The sequence below is a fragment of the Sebastes fasciatus genome, chromosome 20 (assembly GCF_043250625.1).
Source record: "Sebastes fasciatus isolate fSebFas1 chromosome 20, fSebFas1.pri, whole genome shotgun sequence".
In the NCBI taxonomy this organism is placed as follows: domain Eukaryota; kingdom Metazoa; phylum Chordata; class Actinopteri; order Perciformes; family Sebastidae; genus Sebastes; species Sebastes fasciatus.
In genome coordinates, this window is record NC_133814.1 from 2,983,091 (window position 1) to 3,009,381 (window position 26,291).

General features: G+C 41.5%; 4 protein-coding genes across 6 annotated transcripts; all 4 read left to right on the top strand.

The window, feature by feature from the left end:
* The first annotated feature begins 747 nt into the window (after positions 1-747).
* Positions 748-7,936, top strand: mrpl38 (mitochondrial ribosomal protein L38). The gene is made up of 9 exons (XM_074621008.1): positions 748-902; positions 1,871-2,059; positions 2,160-2,291; positions 3,744-3,946; positions 4,159-4,231; positions 4,345-4,390; positions 5,685-5,843; positions 7,397-7,533; positions 7,678-7,936. The coding sequence occupies exons 1-9, from the start codon at positions 818-820 to the stop codon at positions 7,812-7,814; spliced, it is 1,161 nt and encodes a 386-aa protein (XP_074477109.1). The 5' UTR covers positions 748-817; the 3' UTR covers positions 7,815-7,936.
* A 4,095-nt stretch (positions 7,937-12,031) lies between these two features.
* On the top strand, positions 12,032-26,050 carry LOC141758336 (uncharacterized). 2 transcript variants are annotated; one of them, XM_074619625.1, is made up of 6 exons: positions 12,032-12,180; positions 12,342-12,407; positions 12,477-12,563; positions 13,277-13,389; positions 25,263-25,418; positions 25,455-26,050. In XM_074619625.1, the coding sequence occupies exons 1-6, from the start codon at positions 12,087-12,089 to the stop codon at positions 25,935-25,937; spliced, it is 999 nt and encodes a 332-aa protein (XP_074475726.1). In that variant the 5' UTR covers positions 12,032-12,086; the 3' UTR covers positions 25,938-26,050. The 2 variants fall into 2 exon arrangements, with proteins under 2 accessions (XP_074475726.1, XP_074475727.1); XM_074619626.1 differs by lacking the exons at positions 12,032-12,180; positions 12,342-12,407; positions 12,477-12,563; positions 13,277-13,389 and adding exons at positions 23,942-24,089; positions 24,251-24,316; positions 24,386-24,472 and having other exon boundaries at positions 25,186-25,418.
* On the top strand, positions 13,407-14,755 carry LOC141758337 (uncharacterized). Of its 2 annotated transcripts, XM_074619628.1 has the most exons (4): positions 13,407-13,518; positions 13,570-13,593; positions 13,864-13,974; positions 14,041-14,755. In XM_074619628.1, exons 1-4 carry the CDS (start codon positions 13,426-13,428, stop codon positions 14,638-14,640), a joined length of 828 nt encoding a protein of 275 aa, XP_074475729.1. In that variant the 5' UTR covers positions 13,407-13,425; the 3' UTR covers positions 14,641-14,755. The 2 variants fall into 2 exon arrangements, with proteins under 2 accessions (XP_074475729.1, XP_074475728.1); XM_074619627.1 differs by having other exon boundaries at positions 13,864-14,755.
* Positions 17,698-21,803, top strand: LOC141758338 (polysialoglycoprotein-like). The gene is made up of 4 exons (XM_074619630.1): positions 17,698-17,853; positions 18,019-18,084; positions 18,154-18,240; positions 20,603-21,803. The coding sequence occupies exons 1-4, from the start codon at positions 17,760-17,762 to the stop codon at positions 20,815-20,817; spliced, it is 462 nt and encodes a 153-aa protein (XP_074475731.1). The 5' UTR covers positions 17,698-17,759; the 3' UTR covers positions 20,818-21,803.
* Positions 26,051-26,291: the final 241 nt, after the last annotated feature.

Sequence of the window (26,291 nt, forward strand, 5' to 3'; positions counted from 1 at the left end):
TATATATATATAACAAAAAGACCAAAATATATTATACGGAGAAAGACAAATAACAAAGTACAAAAACAAAACAAAACAAAAACAACACAAGGGGATAAAAACAGGTTGAAGAATGTGTGTGTGTGTGTGTGTGTGTGTGTGTGTGTGATGTGGATAATGGGTGTGTGTTTGGCATTGAATGATGCTAGATGGTCATATATGACATATATCTACTCTTAAACATACTGTACACATGCACACATATCCATACACACATACAGATATCCTTCCTTTTATGTGTAGAGCATAGGGGGAACAAAAACAAAACAAATAGAAAATAAATGAGTAAAATATATGTATAATACAGTATATATACATACACATATATATTAATAATATGAATAATAATAAAGATGATGATGACGATGATGAGGTCATGATAATAATATCAATAACAATAATAATACCAACACTTACAATAATAAGTGAGATAAATAAGTACATTGAACAGTGTTATTGTTACAGTGTTACATTTGTAACAATGATATTCAGTCTGCTCTCATTTATTCGCTTTATTCGCATTATAACATTGCAAACAGTCCTGTTTGTTTTAACAGTAATACATAATTACTCACAAAGTATATACAACGTATAAATGTTCTTTTTTGAATTATGTACGACAGAGGTGTGCTAAAATAAATAAGACGTAACATATGATATGTTAGTGTTATTGTCTGCTAGCAGACTAAGGGTTAATAAGAGCTACAGAAAACATGAATGCGCACGGACTCGTTTGTCCTCTCTCGACCACCGTACCTTCTGAAGGGTTCAGTCCAAGATGGCGCTGCGCGGTGTCTGTGCCGCTGCCTGGAGAACTGGAGCAGATTTAGGGGTCACTAATGCGAGGACATTTGTCACAACAGGTATTGTAACGATATTACTAAATAATATTGAGTTTACATTAAGGAGGTTCGTGCCCGGGCTTCAGTATAGCATGTCTGTCCGGTTACATCATGTTGAAGCTGACCCCGCTACATGCTCTGCTCGTCTGTGGAGAAACATTCCGCCAGACTCCATAGAAACATCTGACGATTAAAGGTGAACTTGGTGCTGCAGTGGTCGGCAAAGGGAAATATATCTTAAGAACGAGATCCGAGACGAGAGGGGTATCTATCTCACATATCGGCTACCATTCAAAAATAAATAAATAAAATAAAATGTTATTTCTCACTGTTAAAGCACAACTTGGTCTGACCCCAGAACACATGATGGATCTCTTAACACCCTATGCACCTGTACGTGGTCCGAGATCACCTGATCAGCTACTTCTTGCTGTTCCCAGATCCACATTGTGAGAAAAGGCGATCAGGCTTTTGCTGTCAGGGCTCCCAAACTCTGGAATGCACTTCATCATCTAACTCTGTATCCACTTTTAATAAACATTTGAAAACACATTTTTTTAGGATAGCATTCCTATAAGTAGAAGACTGGGTATACATCCGTTTCTGGACGCATGTGTACATTTATACACATTTATGTATATATACTGTATAATTGTTTTATCAACTAGTCCTACCATTTTACCACTTCTATTATTATTGATATGTTCTGTGATCTTCTGTTTTAGCAGTTACCATATCTTTTACTTTATTTATCTGCTTTTATTGTCTTGTGAAGCACTTTGTAACATCTGTTTTGAGAAGTGCTATATAAATAAATGTATTATTATTATTATTATTATTATTATTATTATTATTATTATTATTATTATTCAGGGTTCCTCCATTGGTTCGAACTATTGGTTTGAGGAAACCCAAGGAGAACCAAACATGAAAGGTGAAACAAGTGCTATTTGACTACCTAACTGTTGGGGGTGTTTCCACATGAACAGCATTCCTCTGCAGACAGATACCTCCTTTGGGTCCTATGCCCAATGAGGAGATAGATGTCGAAAACCTGGAGTCATTAGAGAAGTATCGCAGCTATAATCGTTACCTCCGACAAGCTGAGGAGGCAAAGAACCAGCCTGCCTGGTGGAAGACCTACAGGAGCTACGTGGAAAAAGCTGATCCTGAGCATGGTGAGAAATAAAGGAGGGAGCTGCTGTTGACGGTGATAAACATGTCAGTGGTCAACAATTGTACGCTGTCACAGTTTAAACTAGTCTTGTGTTGTTGCAGGTGCGGAGAAAGTGGACATTGGACTTCCGTACTGTCGACCCAACAGGACCAAAGAAGTGAGGGAGAGGAAGCAGGTGATGAAGGACAACAAGAAGAATGTTGAGCTGGAGAGGGCTGCTCGTCTGCGCACTTGTAAGCTCACTCACCATAAAGGGAATACTTTAAGGGTAACTTCAGTATTTTTCAAACTGGACTTTATTTTCCCATGTTTTTGTGTCTAAAGGACTAGTAGCGACACCAGTTTCTGACACTGGTCCAGTATTGAGGTAGAAGCAGTAGACAGCAGCTGCTCACGGGCTGCAATATGGTGCTATTGGGGCAAGCTGGCACCGTCATTTTCTACCAGATTGACGTTCACTAAAAGTGCTTGTTTTTGCCATGACAGATTGTGATTGTTATTATAAGTGTCTGACATTATGGAAAGAGTCTCGCTCAAGGAGAAGTCTCATTCTGAAATCTGGTGAGGTGACGTGTTGCCGGAATAGTGGAATACATCCATGGTGGCAACGCGAGTGCCAGCCGGGCAGAGTTTGTTGTTGGAATACAGAAAGTGTAGCTTAGTGTTATCTAAAAGATTTTCGATGTCATGGCTGAATATTTATATGATTTCCACAATGTGGAGTTGATCTGATACCAATACCAGTATCAGAAATGCGTCCAATACTTCCCAAAATTCGGTGTCGGGTATCAGCGAGTACGCCAGTCTATGTCACTGATGATCCAATATAATAATTTATTAACCCAGATAAAAATCAACTTGTTTAACCAGAAATCAGTTCTTCTTCACCGCTCCAAAACATTAGTCTTCACTGTGCTGTCGCCCTGGATGTGTCATGGCTGCCAACGGCAACTACTGTTAAAGAACAGCGAAAAATAACTGATTGCAGGTAGTTTGTCATGTGACGACAGCAAACAAGGCGAGGGAAATGTCAGCCATTTGGCAATATTTCACAGAGGAAAATCCAACAAGTAAAACTGCGATATGTAGAGTATGTAATGCTTCCGTTTCCAGGGGTGGCGCTAGTGTTGCCAAGTTCTATTGCAATCATTCTCTGTATGTATTTGTTCATGTACTATATATTTTTTCTATCACGCTGGTATCTGATTGGTACTCGGTATCGGGAAGGAAAAAATGGTATCAGAGCATCTCTAATGTGGATGAGGTCTTTGAATTAAATTTATTTGAGCCAGAGTATACGGATGTTAAGATTTCACAAGAGACTTCTCCTTGAGCGAGACACAATAACAAACAGACTGGATCTAGGCAAAAGGCAAGAAAAATGTTTTATCTCTCCGTAGGGTCCTTTCCATAATGTTGTCAGACACTTACAATGACAATCTGAGTCAGTCGCAAAAAAACACACTTTTAGTGGACATACCATTGCATTGATGCTGCTCACTTGCCCTCGCAGCTCGTTACAGCGCTCTCCCTCAATACTGGACCAGTTTCAGCAATTGTTGTCCCCGTTAGTCAATTAGACACAAAAACATGGGAAAATAGGGTCACGGTTGAAAAATACCAAAGTTAACCTTTTAAGCGTTTTAACTGATAAGTGACTAAATTGGTTAACTTTGTTTCTCCAGTTAAGATCCCTCTGGATCGAGTGCAGGAAAGCTGGGAGAAGAGCAGCGGTCCGTTTCATATAAAGAGACTGGCAGACCACTACGGGGTCTTCAGAGATCTCTTCCCCATGGCATATTTTCTACCTCAAGTCTCACTCCGCATCTGCTATAGCCAGGACAACGGTGGCCAAGTGCATTATGGGAATCGGCTGACACCAACAGAAGTGCGTAAAAGGACTGGAAGTTTTAGCCTATAATTGATGTATCTAAGGGTCAAGGCCACCTAAAGTTAAACTTCCTCTCTGCGTCCTCTAACACATCATCCCCTCCCTGCATGTCTATTTAATTATATTCACTTCTCTGCTCTGTATCCATCTTTTATATGTCTTCTCTGACCGTATTCTTTGCCTTGTCTTTGCTGTACTTTTCTCTCCAGGCAGCGTCTGTCCCTCAAATCAGCTTCGAAGCGGAGGAGGGCTCCCTGTGGACCCTCTTGCTCACCTGTCCAGGTGAGCATCAGCTATCACAGGAGGCCACCAGACTGAGATAATCAGCAACAGTCTATATTGCCTTTTAGGAATAAAATCAACACATATAATTGATTGTTCATCTTCTTTTTCAGATGAGCATCTTCTGGATAATGAGGCAGAATACGTCCACTGGCTAGTGTGAGTACTTCAAGTCATTGTGTGCTCTTTTTTATACACATTTACCAAGTTGTTTTTACAAGGTGGAATATTCACAGACGAGCATTTTGTATTTTTGTGTCGTTTATTCGTCACACCCCCTAACGTGTAAAAATTCCGCTCAATATCTCATCAGCGCTGTCTCACAAACACGTACCATTCACGTTCAAAATCCAAGATTACATCAAATAGCATTAAAGAATGGCAGAACAGAGCGCCAATAGTTTTAATATCATCTTCTAATAGTGTGCAGATATCACCAAGTAGGATATTAGTTTTCATAAAGGTGTTGTGTGATAAATTGCTGCAGTGAACATGACATGACTTATTAATTTATTTATGGTTTATTAGATAGGGACAGATACAGTATACATAGACATTTGAAAACAGCTATCCGATGCAACTATCACACTGTTTCCAGTGTGCCACCGCCACACACACTCTGCTTCCTCCAGTCACCTCCACCCGGAAATTAGCAAAGTGTGGAAATAAAGCCAGTGATAGCTCTCACATAATCGTTACACTCCATATCCTCATTATCATTATCAGTCCCAATCATAATGCAGGACAAGTTCACCATAACAACTTAAATAAATTAATTAATTATGTTCACCTATCAAACTTATTTTTTCTAATGATATCCAGAGTGGGGGGATATTACTGATTGTCACGATCATTTTGAAAAGTTGTGAATGGATCAGTCCGACTGCTGTAAACATTAAACACAGTGGTGACACTCGTAACATGCTGCATGATGGACGTACCGGCACTGTGAGGACTACGTGAATGACAGAATCAGGAGGGAACGAGTGTTCAGAGACCTCCTCACCCACAAGCTCCTCAATCTCTGTGTCAGAAAAAAACATTTCTTGGTCTTCCTCTCGGTAGTCGCCGTGATTCACTGTAAAGATCCAACAGGCTCATTCACATGCAGAAACATTCATGAGGTGCTTTGCATCGACCATTTATGGTTGAATGTGGGCGTGTAGAGGGCAGGATAGGAGGCTGATCCACGTGTGCACATTTCCAGGTGGACTGTGGTTTATAAATGAACATTGCCTGCAGGTGTGCGTACGTACAGTTTCAAGTCTGTTTTTTTTTTGGTGCACCCCATTTTCGGCTCTTGTGCGCACGTACATTTTGAGTATGGATCCCTCGCACTGTTTTATAAATGAGACCCCTGGACTTTTCAGTGAAGTAGGAGACATCTTGTGTCCAGCAGTTAAAGTTTTAATCAACATCTGCATATTCAAAGATTTGCCGTGTGTTTCTGTAGAGGGAACATACCCGGAGGAGCGGTGCAGGCCGGAGAGGAGCTGTGTCACTACCTGCCCCCCTTCCCTGCCAGAGGAACGGGCTTCCACCGCTACATTTATGTCCTCTTCAAGCAGGAGGGACCCGTCAACTTCCAGGAGGATGTCAGGCCGTCACCATGGTGAGCAATCCACTCAGCGTACAGACAGGAAGCTGGTGCTCTTAGTTCAAGTTCAAGTTTAGTTTATTGACACATACACATTGACATGGCAGTGAGATTCTTTGTTCCTGTTTGTTACTCTCTCATCCCTGTATAATAAACAATCGATCAATCAATCAATTGAATAACAATAATGAAGTAAAATATAATCATCATTATAAACATAAATATAGCAGCAACAATAGCAAATTGTGCAAATAAACTGCTATACATCATTCACTCATTACTGCATAGGATAAGTGATCAAATTGAGTTTTTCCTTTTTCTAGTCATGCAAATATCTACCTTTTAAATATACTTTGCTTGTTTTTTCTTGTGATGCTCAAATAGTCTGTTGTGATGATCATGATTATGTTATTGGACTCAATCGCCAAAACATGTTCCACCACAGGAAGTGAGATATTTACCAGCATGAAGTGATAAATTGAAAACATCTCAGAAAAAGGACATTTTCATGTAATTTAACCAGGTGTTTCAACCACATTGTGGTGTCGCATTATTATCATTATTTCTTTTTTGGGGTTTTTTCTATCATTCTGTAGCTTCCAAGTGGCGTTCCGTATATATTCAAATCCAAACATTAAAATGTTGGTTGAAATATGTACAGTATGTTTTAGAGTCAAAGTGCTATTTTCCCAAGCCCTTCTTAAAAAATTTTCCCACATGATCTGACGTAGGTTTCTGCATGATGACGCTGCTACATATATAGTATATATACATCCTTATAGTCAGTGTATTATATACAGTTACTTAGATTGCGGTTGGCATGCTCCTAGTTTTTAGAAGCAGACAGGAGTACTGGCACGGAAACTAAGCCATGTACTGCTGTGGACGCCCCGGTTTAGATCTGAAAGTCACACAATAACGCAAATAAAATTACTGTTTTTGTAAATTGAGTCTGGTGGCTTTGAAGACAGCGATATAACGGCTTCAGTTCCCCGTCAGAAAGGTCTGTCTGACGGCAAGGTAAACCAATGAAAATATTCTAAACTTAAACTGATATTATTGTTGGTTTTTTTAGATGGCTAAAATTTGTTTTTCTGCCGCTTTACCTCGCCGTCAGACAGCCCTTTTCGTAAAGGAACTGAATCGGTTATATCGCTCTCTTCAAAGCCACCAGACTCAATTCACAAAACTTTTAATTTTAGCTTGCAGAACACGGGAGTATACATACAACCCCACTTCAAAAACTCTGAACTAACCCTTTCTGTTATTTCCAAACTTAGCTGTGCTAAGTTAGTGCTAGCGTTCACATTATTCATAACCTTATTGATTAGCTTCATTTGGTAATCTACGTCACTGCTTTTTGCTAACGGGCAAGCGGACATTTCCATTAGCAAACAACAGAAAAGAATGCAGATGGACCCGGACTTAAAGCATGAGAGTGTGCAATTGTCAGCGGCCATGAAATTTCTCAGCAAACTGTATTCGCAAGCATAACATTAGTGCGTTAGTTCATGTTTGATATAGCTACAAAGACACTAAGCAGCATGTGTTGTCTCTCCCCCCCTCAGCCATTCTCTGGTGGATCGTTCATTTAAGACGATAGATTTCTACAGGAAGCACCAGGAGCTCATGACGCCTGCAGGCTTGGCCTTCTTCCAGTGCCAGTGGGATGAATCCGTCACCAATACCTTTCACACCACGCTCAGTGAGTCACGCTAATACTCACAAACAAAACACAAGTTTGGCCTCGTCACATTTTCCTCATTCTTCCTAGATTTTAGGAGCAAAAGTTTGTGTGTGTGCTCGTCTATTAATAACGAAGCCTGTGTGCTGTGTCTTCTCCCTGTAGACATGAGGGAGCCAGTGTTTGAGTTCATCCGGCCTCCAGTGTACCACCCTCCACAGGTCAAATACCCTCATCGACAGCCCCTACGCTACATGGACAGATACAGAGATGGAGAGGAGCACACCTATGGAATATATTGATCATGAGAGACACACACATACACACACACACACAGAGTTGAGGAAACAGGTGCATTTCCTTGCAAATGTGTAGTCATGCTTGGCATATTTATGTTAAAGAAATAAAAGCATTTTTCAACTGTTCTGTTTATATCTGCTACGGAGGTTATGTTTTTTGGTCCTGTTGGATCGAATGTCTGTTTTTTTTAGTTGGAAATAGACAGCAGGATATTTGAAACATTTGTTTGGATACAATGTTTCACCATCATACACCCTCGCTCAGGTGACCCAGTTGGAGTTGATCCCAGCAGCATCGGCCCATGGATCACCCTTCCTGATCTATAGCCATCTCGAGGCCTTCTCAGCAGCCCTCTGTGGTGGACTTCGTGGCTTTTTTTCTTCGCAGCTCTAGAGAAGTTGGGTGTGCACTCTGCAGAGTGAACGGCCTGCGAAGCCTCTGCATCCTACCTCGATGGGCTCACAGCGAGCTCACATTGATTACTAGTGGAGAATAAGCTCCAGAGTCATATTTGTCAAACTGCCAAAAGTGAAATTTTGGACTTAAAGGTACAGGGTGTAGGATTTGGCGACATTTATTGCAGATTGAAACCAACTGCAAAAACCTCTCATCTCAATCCACCCTCAAGAACTACGACGGCATTCAGGTAACGTAAAAACGCAGAAGGCTCTCTTTAGAGCCAGTGTTTGGTTTGTCCGTTGTGGGCTACTGTAGAAACATGGCGGACTCCGTGAAGAGGACCCGCTCCCTGTGTAGATATGAAGGGCTCATTCTAACCTAATGAAACCACAATGTTTCTTATTTTTCAGGAGATTATACACTAATGAAAATATAGCGATGAATACTATATTCCATATCTGCTAACAGATCCCCCAAAATGCTACACACTGCAGAGCCTACATGTGGTCACTTAAGACCTGTTTTTATTATCCTCGGAAGAGAGATACGTACAAACCCAGGATCTAGAATCCAAATTTTAAAATTGGGAGATGGTGCATCTCTCTGGCAAATGTGTTCCAAGAATATTTTTCACCATTGCCATGTGGCTACAGATCCTAATGCAGAAGAGACATTTTTGAACTTCTTCTGTTGTTGAAATGACAGATTTAGAGGATTGTGAACCCTAGGAGGACGTATGTGCTCTTGTAGTTCGACATTGATACTCAATAGTTAGGTCAACATGCCTGCTCTTCTATACATTGTTGAAACCAAAAAACAAAGTTTTCTTTCTTCAAATTTTGTTCATTCTCTTCCCATGAGGAGAATCCTACATTATTATTATTATTACAGACAACACTTTCTTCTAAATTGTCTGGCTCATTGATACAAGTTTGAACCAATGTTGAATACCCCTACGGACTGAATGAGTAGTTGAACTGGTGGTGTCCAGCAGATTCATGCTAGTTTTTCAGCATGTTTCAGACTGATTGTCTGGTGCAGTCTGCATTGACAATGATAGACGTCAAAGGCTATCCAGCTTTCCAGGATTCTCTAAGTAGCATAGGTATTAAGTAGTCAACAACAACAAAGTGCAGGGCTGGCTCTAGCCCTTTTGGTGCCCTGGCGAAATTCTGATTTGGAGCCCCCACCCTGGTGTCTGATATTGTTGGCCAAGTGTTTAGTCGGTTTCACTACAATTTACACTTTTATCGCAGATGAAAAAGTGAGTAAGAGGGTTACAGGGGTGAAAAGTGTATTTCTTTCTTTATTTGTTCATTTTCTACCTCACTGTAGAAAATGAGAAAGGACTTTAAAAAAAATATATTACTTTTTTTAGAGGACAACCAGTGCCCCCAAGAAGGTTGCGCCCTACATGACTGCCTATTATGGCCTATGCCAAGGGTCAGCAACCTTCAGCTCCGGAGCCTCAGCGTCTCTTTAGCCCCTCTCCAGTGGCTCCCTGTGGATTTATAAAAATGGAAATAAATAACTGTTTATTGTTTACATTTTTCATTTTTATTTATCATTGTTGTAGGTCTATGGTACGACAGAACGACGAAGTATGAGGGCCACATTGAGGACAAAAAAAAATAATCTGAGATTTCGAGAATAAAGTCATATTCCGAAAAAAAAAAGTCAAAAGTTCATGAGAAAAAAAGTTGTAATATTATGAGAATAAAGTCAAAAGGTTAAGAGAAAAAAAGTCGTAGTATTATGAGAATAAAGTCAATATTATAAAGTAGTAATTTTACGAGTTATTTTCTTTTTTTCCTGTAATGTTATGATTTTATTCTCGTAAAATTACGACTTTATTCTCATAAAGTTATGGCTTTATTCTCGTAATATTACGACTTTTTTCTCGTAAAGTTATGGCTTTATGCTCGTAATATTACGACGTTTTTTTCTCATCAAATTATGACTTTATTCTGGAAATCTCAGATGTTTTTTCCCTCATTGTGGCCCTAATACTCCGTCGCACATTTGCACTTTGGTCCTCACTGCATTAGACTTATATACGATATACTTAGATTATAAACTGTGTTACCTTCATCACAATGCTCAAATGTTTTGCAGCTCCAGACAGATTTTATTATTTTTTTTGACTAAAATGGCTCTTTCGATAGTAAAGGTTGCCGACCCCTGGCCTATGCGTTAAGCTGGCCCTGACACAGTGTTGAGGTTTGGCTCCAGTCTTGATTGGCTATATGTTGTGCAGACCACCAGGTGTCACTGTGCCTGCAGCTTCGCAACAAAAAGAAAGAAAGCCCCAAAGCTTTAAGGCTTCATCCACCCATCACTACACAATAGAGGTTGGTGAGCTCACATAAATCCCAGCACAGCTCTGCACTCCTTCAACCTGAGTAGATCAAATCAGCCGCAAGAACTGCAAAACACCTGTGTGGATGTACAGGGCTATAATATCTATAATAATATATTTTACAAGGTGATAATACATTATATCTTTAGCCATGCTAGCAGCATGCGTCTCTCAACAGCTATTAGATGGATTGCTATTAAATTTGCTTCACATGTCCAAAGTCCACAGAGGATAAATTCTAATGACTTTAGTGACCCTCTGATATCTCCTTTAAAGTTTCAGTAGGCAGAATGGTTTTGGCCTCATTTGGGCAAAAATTCCAAAATAACTTTTCAGCATAATTCAAGTGTTCTGAGAGACTTCTGCACCTCCTCATGGCTGTTTTCCGGCTTTAAAAAATCTCACCCATGACGGGAGACTTTGGCCAATCAGAGGTCATTTCAGAGAGAGAGCGTTCCTATTGGCTGTTCATTCAACGGAGGCAGCTGTCAATCACTCGCAAACTCCGACCAAACGGTCAAACTAGGCAGCGCTGATCATATTATCAATATTCTGTTACTGTAATGCCTATTTCTTGCCTCAAATGTTTTCAGAATCATCTTGTAGTGCACTGTTTAGCTGTAAAATGAGAAAGTTTGCTCCAGCTGGTGGGCGGTGCTTGGTATTTCCTCAACTGATCTCAATACAAACGTTCTCATTTTACAGCTGAACAGTACACTACAAGATGATTCTGAAAACAGTAGAGGCGAGAAATAGGCATTACAGTAACAGAACATTGATTCATATTTGATCAGCGCTGCCTAGTTTGACCGTTTGATCAGAGTTTGCGAGTGATTGACAGCTGCTCAGAGACGGCAAGGCTCCAGATCAGCTCTGATTGGTTGTTTTCCTCCGGCCTGGGAAATCTTGCAGATGCCACAGAGGACACAGAGGCACATGATTTTTTTCTTGTCTCAGATTACCTGTCTCATGCACTACTGTCAGGATATAGTGACTATTTTATAAAAATAACTTATTTTTTTTAATCATATTTGCTCAAATTCTACCTACTGCTGCTTTAAATAAATGTAGTACAGTAAAAATACAATATTTAAGTTCTGTAAATTAAAAATTAAAAGTAAATTGGTTTAGCCAGACGTTTCCTTCTTGTACAGAGTCCTGTGTGTGTACGTTGGGGTGGGATTGTTCATTTTTTTCCTAGTCGCCATCCTCCCAAATACAGCCTTTATTGTCTCAAGAGGAGGGATATCTTCCATTTGACCCTTTTTATGGAGCTTTCTAATTGTTTGGACCTACTTTGAGATATTTAATATTACTGTATGATTGCTCTTCAACATACATCCAAAACAAGTAATATGAAATACATAGCACATTCTCTGAGTTTTATGATCTGATAAATTGAATCACATTTGTTTGTCACAGGAAGGGCTGAATCTCAGCTACCAGAGAGAGCCAATTAGAGCTGATCAGCAACAGCTGTTCCACCTGCATGATGGGAGGTATTTATTAAACTTGCATGTGGCACTGGCAGAACTTTTTCCTGGTGACTGGAGCGATGGGATCTGTCTGGGCCTTGCTTATTTGTGTGCTGACTGCTTGGCTTGCCAAAGGTATTTTATGTTCCTTCTGTTTGAAGCTTTTATGTAAGAAATTGGTAGTGGAGTGTAGCAAATGTAAGGTTAATTACTCAAGTCCTGAAAATGTCTACAAGTTTGTGACTATGTGCCATCAAACAGCAGTTTGATTAACAGCAACTGCACTGTCCATATAGGCTTTTGTTTGCCGGTTGGTGGCACAAATGAAAGACGTGAAAATGGACAGCAGAGGAGAATAACGGGTAAGAATATTAGTAACAATCTTTCCGGAGCTACATTCTGACACTAACTTAGTTTCTTTGGTACAACAGATCTGTTTCCCGATGAGGTCTCCATACAGAAGGCCCTTGCTCTTTTCCAGTCAATGGAGTCCATGTTAGAGGGAGATGCTAAAGAAGGTGAGCAGGTCCTGTTAAACCCTACTGGAAAAATGCAAGTTTGTGTTGAGCCTTTAGGATTATTGGCATCACAGTTTTCATTAATGCTTTATCTGGCTTTGGGTACTGGGATTTCAACAGAATTTCTGTCTAATTAAAGCTACATTGACCATACAATGTCAGGTATACCGCTGCTGTTGTCTATTTAAAATCATGCACACAATTATATTATAGTATACTTACATACTATGACATCACGGATGCAGTGAGAGCTCAATATCCTATCAATAATCAAGTTGTAATAAAACCAAATTATTTTAAAGGGGAACAACGCTATTTTTCAAGATGTATACATGTTATTCCTATATGCTCTAACACAGTCCAAAAATATTAGTAAACATGAACAACTACCAAATCAAAAACTAGAGTGCTAAAACTCAAACTTGTGATGTCATAGGGTAAGTCTGGAGCTGCTCCATGGAGCAGTTTCAGACTTTATACCCTTTATACCTTATACCCATCACAAGTTTGAGATTTACTTCTCTGGAGTCTGGTCACCTTTTAAGTCTTTTGGGGCAAATCTAAGTTAAGTCTGAGAGCAAGTCTCACATACAAGTTTTTGCTTGAAAGTCTGTTTAGCAGTGAATTGTCACAGCACTGTAAAAGTCTTAAGAACTTGGAACATCACTCAATTTATTTAAATTCTCAATTGTTTATTAATCAAATTCTTTCAGTGCAACTGGAAACCAATGAAGTGGAAGCTGAGGCATCAGTTGGCCAACTGAAACATCCTCTGAACAGCATTGGCAAGAAGAACCAGACGGCTGGCGAAGGCGGCATTGGCAAAAAGAACCAGACGGCCAGCGCCAGCCAGGAGATCCATATGAACAGCAGCAGTGGCCCTGAGAGCCAGACGGCCGGAGGCAGCGGCATTGGCCAGAGGAACCAGACGCCCAGCGGCGGTGGCATTGGCCAGGCGGCCAGCGGCAGTGGCCAGGGGAACCAGACGACCGGCGGCATTGGCCAGGGGAACCAGACGACCGGCGGCATTGTCCCTGGCAAGGAGAACCAGACGGCCGGTGACAGCGGCCATGGCAAGGAAAATCAGAAGGCCGGCGGCAGTGGCCAGAAGAACCAGACTGACGGCGACAGCCTCAAGGTCAAGAGGAACCAGACGCCCAGCGGCGGTGGCATTGGCCAGAGGAACCAGACGCCCAGCGGCGGTGGCATTAGCCAGGGGAACCAGACTACCAGCGACAGTGGCCAGGAGAACCAGGCGGCCAGTGGCCAGGGGAACCAGACTACCAGCGGCAGTGGCCAGGAGAACCAGGCGGCCAGTGGCCAGATCCAGACGACCGGCGGCATTGTCCCTGGCAAGGAGAACCAGACGGCCGGCGACAGCGGCCGTGGCAAGGAAAATCAGAAGGCCGGCGTCAGCGGCCCTGGCAAAGAGAACCAGACGGCCGGCGACAGCGGCCATGGCAAGGAAAATCAGAAGGCCGGCGGCAGTGGCCAGAAGAACCAGACTGACGGCGACAGCCTCAGGGTCAAGAGGAACCAGACGCCCAGCAGCGGTGGCATTGGCCAGAGGAACCAGACGCCCAGCGGCGGCGGCATTGGCCAGAGGAACCAGACGCCCAGCGGCATTGGCCAGAGGAACCAGACGCCCAGCGGCGGCGGCAGTGGCCAGGGGAACCAGACGGCCGGCGGCATTGGCCAGGGGAACCAGACGACCGGCGGCATTGGCCCTGGCAAGGAGAACCAGACGTCCGGCGATAGCGGCCGTGGCAAGGAAAATCAGAAGGCCGGCGACAGCGGCCCTGGCAAGGAGAACCAGACGGCCGGCGACAGCGGCCGTGGCAAGGAAAATCAGAAGGCCGGCGGCAGTGGCCAGAAGAACCAGACTGACGGCGACAGCATGGACAGCGTTAAGGGAGCTGTTCATAAAGCAACAGAGAGGACACCTGAAGGTGATGCAGCAGATGTGGCAAAAGCGGTTAGAAATGGAATTGCATTTGGTCTTGGAACCCCAGAACTGATCACAAACCTCACTGTGTCCACATCAGGGTCTCACACGGTCACATTGAGTGTCCATTAAAAAGTAGGGAATGGGTGTGAGGAACCATGCAAGAGTATATTTTGCATATAGGATGTTTCTGCATGTACCTGCTTTTATTCATCTGCTTTAAATAAAACTCTTAACTGATATCATATATTTGTCTCCTTATTTCTCCTGTGGTGGGATCTGACATGGGATTCGATTAGTCTGCATTCGTCCATAACGAAGCCTGTGTGCTGTGTCTTCTCCCTGTAGACATGAGGGAGCCAGTGTTTGAGTTCATCCGCGCACACACACACACACACACACAGAGTTGAGAAAACAGGTGTATTTCCTTGCAAATGTGTAGTCATGCTTGGCATATTTACGTTAATGAAATTAAAGCATTTTTCAACTGTGCTGTTCTGTTTATATCTGCTACGGAGGTTATGTTTTTTGGTCCTGTTGGATCGAATGTCTGTTTTTTTTAGTTGGAAATAGACAGCAGGATATTTGAAACATTTGTTTGGATACAATGTTTCACCATCATACACCCTCACTCGGGTGACCCAGTTGGGGATGTCGATCCCAGCAGCATCGGCCCATGGATCACCCTTCCTGATCTATAGCCATCTCGAGGCCTTCTCAGCAGCCCTCTGTGGTGGACTTCGTGGCTTTTTTTCTTCGCAGCTCTAGAGAAGTTGGGTGTGCACTCTGCAGAGTGAGCGGCCTGCGAAGCCTCTGCATCCTACCTCGATGGGCTCACAGCGAGCTCACATTGATTACTAGTGGAGAATAAGCTCCAGAGTCATATTTGTCGAACTGCCAAAAGTGAAATTTTGGACTTAAAGGTACAGGGTGTAGGATTTGGCGACATTTAATGGTGTGGTTGCAGATTGCCAGATCCTCCCTTTCCAAGACTGTGGTAATGTGAGCTGCCGAGCGCAAAACCGCAATAACGGCGTTCACCTCGCTCAGAGGTCATCCTTACCGTAATAACACTACTTTAGGAGCAACGGAAGTCAGACGGCGGCTGGCGGTACGACGGTTTTGCACTCTGCAGCTCATGTTACCGCAGTTTCACAAGCGTGTCGGAGAACTACGGTGGCATTCAGGTAATGTGAAAACACAGAAGGCTCTCCCTAGAGCCAGTGTTTGGTTTGTCCGTTCTGGGCTACTGCAGAAACATGGCGGAGTCTGTGAAGAGGACCCGCTCCCTGTGTAGATATGAAGGGCTCATTCTAAGCTAAATGAAAACACGACTCTTAGTTTCAGGAGATTATACACTAATGAAAATATAGCGATGAATACTATATTCCATATCTGCTAACAGATCCCCCAAAATGCTACACACTGCAGAGCCTACATGTGGTCACTTAAGACCTGTTTTTATTATCCTCGGAAGAGAGATACGTACAAACCCAGGATCTAGAATCCAAATTTTAAAATTGGGAGATGGTGCATCTCTCTGGCAAATGTGTTCCAAGAATATTTTTCACCATTGCCATGTGGCTACAGATCCTAATGCAGAAGAGACATTTTTGAACTTCTTCTGTTGTTGAAATGACAGATTTAGAGGATTGTGAACCCTAGGAGGACGTATGTGCTCTTGTAGTTCGACATTGATACTCAATAGTTAGGTCAACATGCCTGCTCTTCTATACATTGTTGAAACCAAAAAACAAAGTTTTCTTTCTTCAAATTTTGTTCATTCTCTTCCCATGAGGAGAATCCTACATTATTATTATTATTACAGACAACACTTTCTTCTAAATTGTCTGGCTCATTGATACAAGTTTGAACCAATGTTGAATACCCCTACGGACTGAATGAGTAGTTGAACTGGTGGTGTCCAGCAGATTCATGCTAGTTTTTCAGCATGTTTCAGACTGATTGTCTGGTGCAGTCTGCATTGACAATGATAGACGTCAAAGGCTATCCAGCTTTCCAGGATTCTCTAAGTAGCATAGGTATTAAGTAGTCAACAACAACAAAGTGCAGGGCTGGCTCTAGCCCTTTTGGTGCCCTGGCGAAATTCTGATTTGGAGCCCCCACCCTGGTGTCTGATATTGTTGGCCAAGTGTTTAGTCGGTTTCACTACAATTTACACTTTTATCGCAGATGAAAAAGTGAGTAAGAGGGTTACAGGGGTGAAAAGTGTATTTCTTTCTTTATTTGTTCATTTTCTACCTCACTGTAGAAAATGAGAAAGGACTTTAAAAAAAATATATTACTTTTTTAAGAGGACAACCAGTGCCCCCAAGAAGGTTGCGCCCTACATGACTGCCTATTATGGCCTATGCCAAGGGTCAGCAACCTTCAGCTCCGGAGCCTCAGCGTCTCTTTAGCCCCTCTCCAGTGGCTCCCTGTGGATTTATAAAAATGGAAATAAATAACTGTTTATTGTTTACATTTTTCATTTTTATTTATCATTGTTGTAGGTCTATGGTACGACAGAACGACGAAGTATGAGGGCCACATTGAGGACAAAAAAAAATAATCTGAGATTTCGAGAATAAAGTCATATTCCGAAAAAAAAAAGTCAAAAGTTCATGAGAAAAAAAGTTGTAATATTATGAGAATAAAGTCAAAAGGTTAAGAGAAAAAAAGTCGTAGTATTATGAGAATAAAGTCAATATTATAAAGTAGTAATTTTACGAGTTATTTTCTTTTTTTCCTGTAATGTTATGATTTTATTCTCGTAAAATTACGACTTTATTCTCATAAAGTTATGGCTTTATTCTCGTAATATTACGACTTTTTTTCTCGTAAAGTTATGGCTTTATGCTCGTAATATTACGAAGTTTTTTTCTCATCAAATTATGACTTTATTCTGGAAATCTCAGATGTTTTTTCCCTCATTGTGGCCCTAATACTCCGTCGCACATTTGCACTTTGGTCCTCACTGCATTAGACTTATATACCCTTTTTATGGAGCTTTCTAATTGTTTGGACCTACTTTGAGATATTTAATATTACTGTATGATTGCTCTTCAACATACATCCAAAACAAGTAATATGAAATACATAGCACATTCTCTGAGTTTTATGATCTGATAAATTGAATCACATTTGTTTGTCACAGGAAGGGCTGAATCTCAGCTACCAGAGAGAGCCAATTAGAGCTGATCAGCAACAGCTGTTCCACCTGCATGATGGGAGGTATTTATTAAACTTGCATGTGGCACTGGCAGAACTTTTTCCTGGTAACTGGAGCGATGGGATCTGTCTGGGCCTTGCTTATTTGTGTACTGACTGCTTGGCTTGCCAAAGGTATTTTATGCTCCTTCTGTTTGAAGCTTTTATGTTAGAAATTGGTGGTGGAGTGTAGCAAATGTAAGAGTAAGGTTAATTACTCAAGTCCTGAAAATGTCCACAAGTTTGTGACTATGTGCCATCAAACAGCAGTTTGATTAACAGCAACTGCACTGTCCATAGGCTCTTGTTTGCCGGTTGGTGGCACAAATGAAAGACGTGAAAATGGACAGCAGAGGAGAATAACGGGTAAGAATATTAGTAACAATCTTTCCGGAGCTACATTCTGACACTAACTTAGTTTCTTTGGTACAACAGATCTGTTTCCCGATGAGGTCTCCATACAGAAGGCCCTTGCTCTTTTCCAGTCAATGGAGTCCATGTTAGAGGGAGATGCTAAAGAAGGTGAGCAGGTCCTGTTAAACCCTACTGGAAAAATGCAAGTTTGTGTTGAGCCTTTAGGATTATTGGCATCACAGTTTTCATTAATGCTTTATCTGGCTTTGGGTACTGGGATTTCAACAGAATTTCTGTCTAATTAAAGCTACATTGACCATACAATGTCAGGTATACCGCTGCTGTTGTCTATTTAAAATCATGCACACAATTATATTATAGTATACTTACATACTATGACATCACGGATGCAGTGAGAGCTCAATATCCTATCAATAATCAAGTTGTAATAAAACCAAATTATTTTAAAGGGGAACAACGCTATTTTTCAAGATGTATACATGTTATTCCTATATGCTCTAACACAGTCCAAAAATATTAGTAAACATGAACAACTACCAAATCAAAAACTAGAGTGCTAAAACTCAAACTTGTGATGTCATAGGGTAAGTCTGGAGCTGCTCCATGGAGCAGTTTCAGACTTCATACGCTTTATACCTTATACCCATCACAAGTTTGAGATTTACTTCTCTGGAGTCTGGTCACCTTTTAAGTCTTTTGGGGCAAATCTAAGTTAAAGGTCACCTATTATGCAAAATGCACTTTTCCATGTCTTTTAAACATCAATATCTGTCCCCAGTGTGTCTACAAGTCACCATAGTATCATAAAAGACCATCCTCTCTCTTTTTCTCCTCCTCCGTTTGTCCGGAAATGGGTGCAGAAAAAAAATTCGCTTTTTTCCTTGTATTCTGACGTCATTTGAGAATGCAAGCCATGTAAGGGTTTCCTGGTCGAACCAGAGCAGAACCTTCAGTAGCTGACCCCGCCCCACAGCGCGTCACTGTCTCTCCTCCTCAACTGAACTTGAGCAAAGTAGCTCCTACTGTTAGTCTGCAAGAACCAGCAGAACAGGCTTCATGTACTCCCATCATCTAAATATAACATGTTCTTTCACAAAGGCTTTATGTAATTACACTGTTTAAACAGATGATATTTATATATTATATATATTTGATGTCATGCATGTAGCAGAATACAGGTAGTAAATAGTGACTTGTAAGCAACACAACACATTTCTGTTTCACAGTCAAACTTTATTTGAGTAGACAGATGACAATATTAATTATTCACAGCATTTGTAATCATCCCACCTGCAGTTATGTTAACATGGTACAGGAGAAAGTCTTCAGCTCTGGTAAACTATGGTAAGCTAAGCTCCGGTGGTCTGTAGTCATGGTAACACAGACAGCTACTACTGTAAATAATATACCATTACTCTGATCTTCCATACATTTATCTTTTAGCAGAAATAATGAACTGACTACTGTTTCACATCTTCTATTTTCCACCCTGATGGTCGCTGTGTTTACACACCGTGTCATAGCGGTAGCATGTAGCTAACCCGTTAGCATGTAGCTACATGCTAACGGGTTAGCTACATGCTAACGGGTTAGCTCTGTATCTCCATGTAAACAGAGCTAACCCGTTAGCATGTAGCTACATGCTAACGGGTTAGCTCTGTATCTCCATGTAAACAGAGCTAACCCGTTAGCATGTAGCTACATGCTAACGGGTTAGCTCTGTATCTCCCATCTGCCCACAGCTGTCTGCTCTCAGCTGTCTGCTCTCCTCTGGGATGATTCTGTCGGTCATTTCTCACAGATGGATCTGTAAAGACAGACGTAAAACAGAGTGTATGTTTACGGTTTACAGAGTTGATGCATGAGGTAAACACTGAGCTAACTAACAGAGCTATAAATAGTATTATTTACCTGAGAGAAACAGTCAGGAAAACCTGGAATCTGGACCGCAGATGTTCATCATGTGTCGCCGATTTCTGATCAGATTCCTCCGGTAACGTGCGCTGGGTGAAGTTTCTGGTTTATAAACTTTAAAGTGGTTTATAAGCTCTATTCTAGCTCCTCTCTCTCCACTCCTCTCTCTCCCTGCTCTCAGGCCGTGAGGGGGGCGGGGAGGGTGACGCTGTGTTGTTGAGGACGTTTGATTGACAGAAAACGCTGACCAATCAGAGCAGAGTGGGAGGAGACAGAGGCTACAGACACAGAAATCAGCACTTTTGGAAATGGGCTGAAACAGAGGTTATAGAGACATGCTGGAATGCATGATCTGATTGTTTTTTTGAAAAAAAAACTTCAGAGACATGGTTTGGAGGTGTCTGAGACCTATAATAACTAGTTTAAATGGAGTATAATATGTGACCTTTAAGTCTGAGAGCAAGTCTCACATACAAGTTTTTGCTTGAAAGTCTCTTTAGCAGTGGATTGTCATAGCACTGTAAAAGTCTTAAGAACTTGGAACATCACTCAATTTATTTAAATTCTCAATTGTTTATTAATCAAATTCTTTCAGTGCAACTGAAAACCAATGAAGTGGAAGCTGAGGCATCAGTTGGCCAACTGAAACATCCTCTGAACAGCATTGGCAAGAAGAACCAGACGGCCGGCGAAGGCGGCATTGGCAAAAAGAACCAGACGGCCGGAAGGGCCAGCGCCAGCCAGGAGATCCATATGAGCAGCAGCAGTGGCCCTGAGAGCCAGACATTTTTGAACTTCTTCTGTTGTTGAAATGACAGATTTAGAGGATTGTGAACCCTAGGAGGACGTATGTGCTCTTGTAGTTCGACATTGATACTCAATAGTTAGGTCAACATGCCTGCTCTTCTATACATTGTTGAAACCAAAAAACAAAGTTTTCTTTCTTCAAATTTTGTTCATTCTCTTCCCATGAGGAGAATCCTACATTATTATTATTATTACAGACAACACTTTCTTCTAAATTGTCTGGCTCATTGATACAAGTTTGAACCAATGTTGAATACCCCTACGGACTGAATGAGTAGTTGAACTGGTGGTGTCCAGCAGATTCATGCTAGTTTTTCAGCATGTTTCAGACTGATTGTCTGGTGCAGTCTGCATTGACAATGATAGACGTCAAAGGCTATCCAGCTTTCCAGGATTCTCTAAGTAGCATAGGTATTAAGTAGTCAACAACAACAAAGTGCAGGGCTGGCTCTAGCCCTTTTGGTGCCCTGGCGAAATTCAGATTTGGAGCCCCCACCCTGGTGTCTGATATTGTTGGCCAAGTGTTTAGTCGGTTTCACTACAATTTACACTTTTATCGCAGATGAAAAAGTGAGTAAGAGGGTTACAGGGGTGAAAAGTGTATTTCTTTCTTTATTTGTTCATTTTCTACCTCACTGTAGAAAATGAGAAAGGACTTTAAAAAAAATATATTACTTTTTTTAGAGGACAACCAGTGCCCCCAAGAAGGTTGCGCCCTACATGACTGCCTATTATGGCCTATGCCAAGGGTCAGCAACCTTCAGCTCCGGAGCCTCAGCGTCTCTTTAGCCCCTCTCCAGTGGCTCCCTGTGGATTTATAAAAATGGAAATAAATAACTGTTTATTGTTTACATTTTTCATTTTTATTTATCATTGTTGTAGGTCTATGGTACGACAGAACGACGAAGTATGAGGGCCACATTGAGGACAAAAAAAAATAATCTGAGATTTCGAGAATAAAGTCATATTCCGAAAAAAAAAAGTCAAAAGTTCATGAGAAAAAAAGTTGTAATATTATGAGAATAAAGTCAAAAGGTTAAGAGAAAAAAAGTCGTAGTATTATGAGAATAAAGTCAATATTATAAAGTAGTAATTTTACGAGTTATTTTCTTTTTTTCCTGTAATGTTATGATTTTATTCTCGTAAAATTACGACTTTATTCTCATAAAGTTATGGCTTTATTCTCGTAATATTACGACTTTTTTCTCGTAAAGTTATGGCTTTATGCTCGTAATATTACGAAGTTTTTTTCTCATCAAATTATGACTTTATTCTGGAAATCTCAGATGTTTTTTCCCTCATTGTGGCCCTAATACTCCGTCGCACATTTGCACTTTGGTCCTCACTGCATTAGACTTATATACGATATACTTAGATTATAAACTGTGTTACCTTCATCACAATGCTCAAATGTTTTGCAGCTCCAGACAGATTTTATTATTTTTTTTGACTAAAATGGCTCTTTCGATAGTAAAGGTTGCCGACCCCTGGCCTATGCGTTAAGCTGGCCCTGACACAGTGTTGAGGTTTGGCTCCAGTCTTGAATGGCTATATGTTGTGCAGACCACCAGGTGTCACTGTGCCTGCAGCTTCGCAACAAAAAGAAAGAAAGCCCCAAAGCTTTAAGGCTTCATCCACCCATCACTACACAATAGAGGTTGGTGAGCTCACATAAATCCCAGCACAGCTCTGCACTCCTTCAACCTGAGTAGGTCAAATCAGCCGCAAGAACTGCAAAACACCTGTGTGGATGTACAGGGCTATAATATCTATAATAATATATTTTACAAGGTGATAATACATTATATCTTTAGCCATGCTAGCAGCATGCGTCTCTCAACAGCTATTAGATGGATTGCTATTAAATTTGCTTCACATGTCCAAAGTCCACAGAGGATAAATTCTAATGACTTTAGTGACCCTCTGATATCTCCTTTAAAGTTTCAGTAGGCAGAATGGTTTTGGCCTCATTTGGGCAAAAATTCCAAAATAACTTTTCAGCATAATTCAAGTGTTCTGAGAGACTTCTGCACCTCCTCATGGCTGTTTTCCGGCTTTAAAAAATCTCACCCATGACGGGAGACTTTGGCCAATCAGAGGTCATTTCAGAGAGAGAGCGTTCCTATTGGCTGTTCATTCAACGGAGGCAGCTGTCAATCACTCGCAAACTCCGACCAAACGGTCAAACTAGGCAGCGCTGATCATATTATCAATATTCTGTTACTGTAATGCCTATTTCTTGCCTCAAATGTTTTCAGAATCATCTTGTAGTGCACTGTTTAGCTGTAAAATGAGAAAGTTTGCTCCAGCTGGTGGGCGGTGCTTGGTATTTCCTCAACTGATCTCAATACAAACGTTCTCATTTTACAGCTGAACAGTACACTACAAGATGATTCTGAAAACAGTAGAGGCGAGAAATAAGCATTACAGTAACAGAACATTGATTCATATTTGATCAGCGCTGCCTAGTTTGACCGTTTGATCAGAGTTTGCGAGTGATTGACAGCTGCTCAGAGACGGCAAGGCTCCAGATCAGCTCTGATTGGTTGTTTTCCTCCGGCCTGGGAAATCTTGCAGATGCCACAGAGGACACAGAGGCACATGATTTTTTTCTTGTCTCAGATTACCTGTCTCATGCACTACTGTCAGGATATAGTGACTATTTTATAAAAATAACTTTTTTTTTTTAATCATATTTGCTCAAATTCTACCTACTGCTGCTTTAAATAAATGTAGTACAGTAAAAATACAATATTTAAGTTCTGTAAATTAAAAATTAAAAGTAAATTGGTTTAGCCAGACGTTTCCTTCTTGTACAGAGTCCTGTGTGTGTACGTTGGGGTGGGATTGTTCATTTTTTTCCTAGTCGCCATCCTCCCAAATACAGCCTTTATTGTCTCAAGAGGAGGGATATCTTCCATTTGACCCTTTTTATGGAGCTTTCTAATTGTTTGGACCTACTTTGAGATATTTAATATTACTGTATGATTGCTCTTCAACATACATCCAAAACAAGTAATATGAAATACATAGCACATTCTCTGAGTTTTATGATCTGATAAATTGAATTACATTTGTTTGTCACAGGAAGGGCTGAATCTCAGCTACCAGAGAGAGCCAATTAGAGCTGATCAGCAACAGCTGTTCCACCTGCATGATGGGAGGTATTTATTAAACTTGCATGTGGCACTGGCAGAACTTTTTCCTGGTGACTGGAGCGATGGGATCTGTCTGGGCCTTGCTTATTTGTGTGCTGACTGCTTGGCTTGCCAAAGGTATTTTATGTTCCTTCTGTTTGAAGCTTTTATGTAAGAAATTGGTAGTGGAGTGTAGCAAATGTAAGGTTAATTACTCAAGTCCTGAAAATGTCTACAAGTTTGTGACTATGTGCCATCAAACAGCAGTTTGATTAACAGCAACTGCACTGTCCATATAGGCTTTTGTTTGCCGGTTGGTGGCACAAATGAAAGACGTGAAAATGGACAGCAGAGGAGAATAACGGGTAAGAATATTAGTAACAATCTTTCCGGAGCTACATTCTGACACTAACTTAGTTTCTTTGGTACAACAGATCTGTTTCCCGATGAGGTCTCCATACAGAAGGCCCTTGCTCTTTTCCAGTCAATGGAGTCCATGTTAGAGGGAGATGCTAAAGAAGGTGAGCAGGTCCTGTTAAACCCTACTGGAAAAATGCAAGTTTGTGTTGAGCCTTTAGGATTATTGGCATCACAGTTTTCATTAATGCTTTATCTGGCTTTGGGTACTGGGATTTCAACAGAATTTCTGTCTAATTAAAGCTACATTGACCATACAATGTCAGGTATACCGCTGCTGTTGTCTATTTAAAATCATGCACACAATTATATTATAGTATACTTACATACTATGACATCACGGATGCAGTGAGAGCTCAATATCCTATCAATAATCAAGTTGTAATAAAACCAAATTATTTTAAAGGGGAACAACGCTATTTTTCAAGATGTATACATGTTATTCCTATATGCTCTAACACAGTCCAAAAATATTAGTAAACATGAACAACTACCAAATCAAAAACTAGAGTGCTAAAACTCAAACTTGTGATGTCATAGGGTAAGTCTGGAGCTGCTCCATGGAGCAGTTTCAGACTTTATACCCTTTATACCTTATACCCATCACAAGTTTGAGATTTACTTCTCTGGAGTCTGGTCACCTTTTAAGTCTTTTGGGGCAAATCTAAGTTAAGTCTGAGAGCAAGTCTCACATACAAGTTTTTGCTTGAAAGTCTGTTTAGCAGTGAATTGTCACAGCACTGTAAAAGTCTTAAGAACTTGGAACATCACTCAATTTATTTAAATTCTCAATTGTTTATTAATCAAATTCTTTCAGTGCAACTGGAAACCAATGAAGTGGAAGCTGAGGCATCAGTTGGCCAACTGAAACATCCTCTGAACAGCATTGGCAAGAAGAACCAGACGGCTGGCGAAGGCGGCATTGGCAAAAAGAACCAGACGGCCGGCAGGGCCAGCGCCAGCCAGGAGATCCATATGAACAGCAGCAGTGGCCCTGAGAGCCAGACAGCCGGAGGCAGTGGCATTGGCAAGGAAAACCTGATGGCCAGCGGCATTGGCCAGGGGAACCAGACGACCAGCGGCGGTGGCATTGGCCAGAGGAACCAGACGACCAGCGGCGGTGGCATTGGCCAGAGGAACCAGACGACCAGCGGCGGTGGCATTGGCCAGAGGAACCAGACGCCCAGCGGCGGTGGCATTGGCCAGGGGAACCAGACTACCAGCGGCAGTGGCCAGGGGAACCAGACGACCAGCGGCATTGGCCCTGGCAAGGAGAACCAGACGGCCGGCGACAGCGGCCATGGCAAGGAAAATCAGAAGGCCGGCGGCAGTGGCCAGAAGAACCAGACTGACGGCGACAGCCTCAGGGTCAAGAGGAACCTGGCTGCCAACGACAGCCGCAGGGACAGCGTTAAGGGAGCGACAGAGAGGACACCTGAAGGTGATGCAGCAGATGTGGCAAAAGCGGTTAGAAATGGAGTTGCATTTGGTCTTGGAACCCCAGAACTGATCACAAACCTCACTGTGTCCACATCAGGGTCTCACACGGTCACATTGAGTGTCCATTAAAAAGTAGGGAATGGGTGTGAGGAACCATGCAAGAGTATATTTTGCATATAGGATGTTTCTGCATGTACCTGCTTTTATTCATTTGCTTTAAATAAAACTTAACTGATATCATATTTGTCTCCTTATTTCTCCTGTGGTGGGATCTGACATGGGATTCGATTAGTCTGCATTCGTACATCTTCCATGTTGTGTTTTATGCAACAAGCATGTATTTGTCCAGATCCATCACACAAATATATCCCTGGGATACATTCAGATTAGAAGGCTTTGTTACCTAATACCCAATACCAAGTCATGGGAAGCATGTCCATACATGTTGTGAATTAACGGAAGTTTGTTACCTTTGGGGATCCC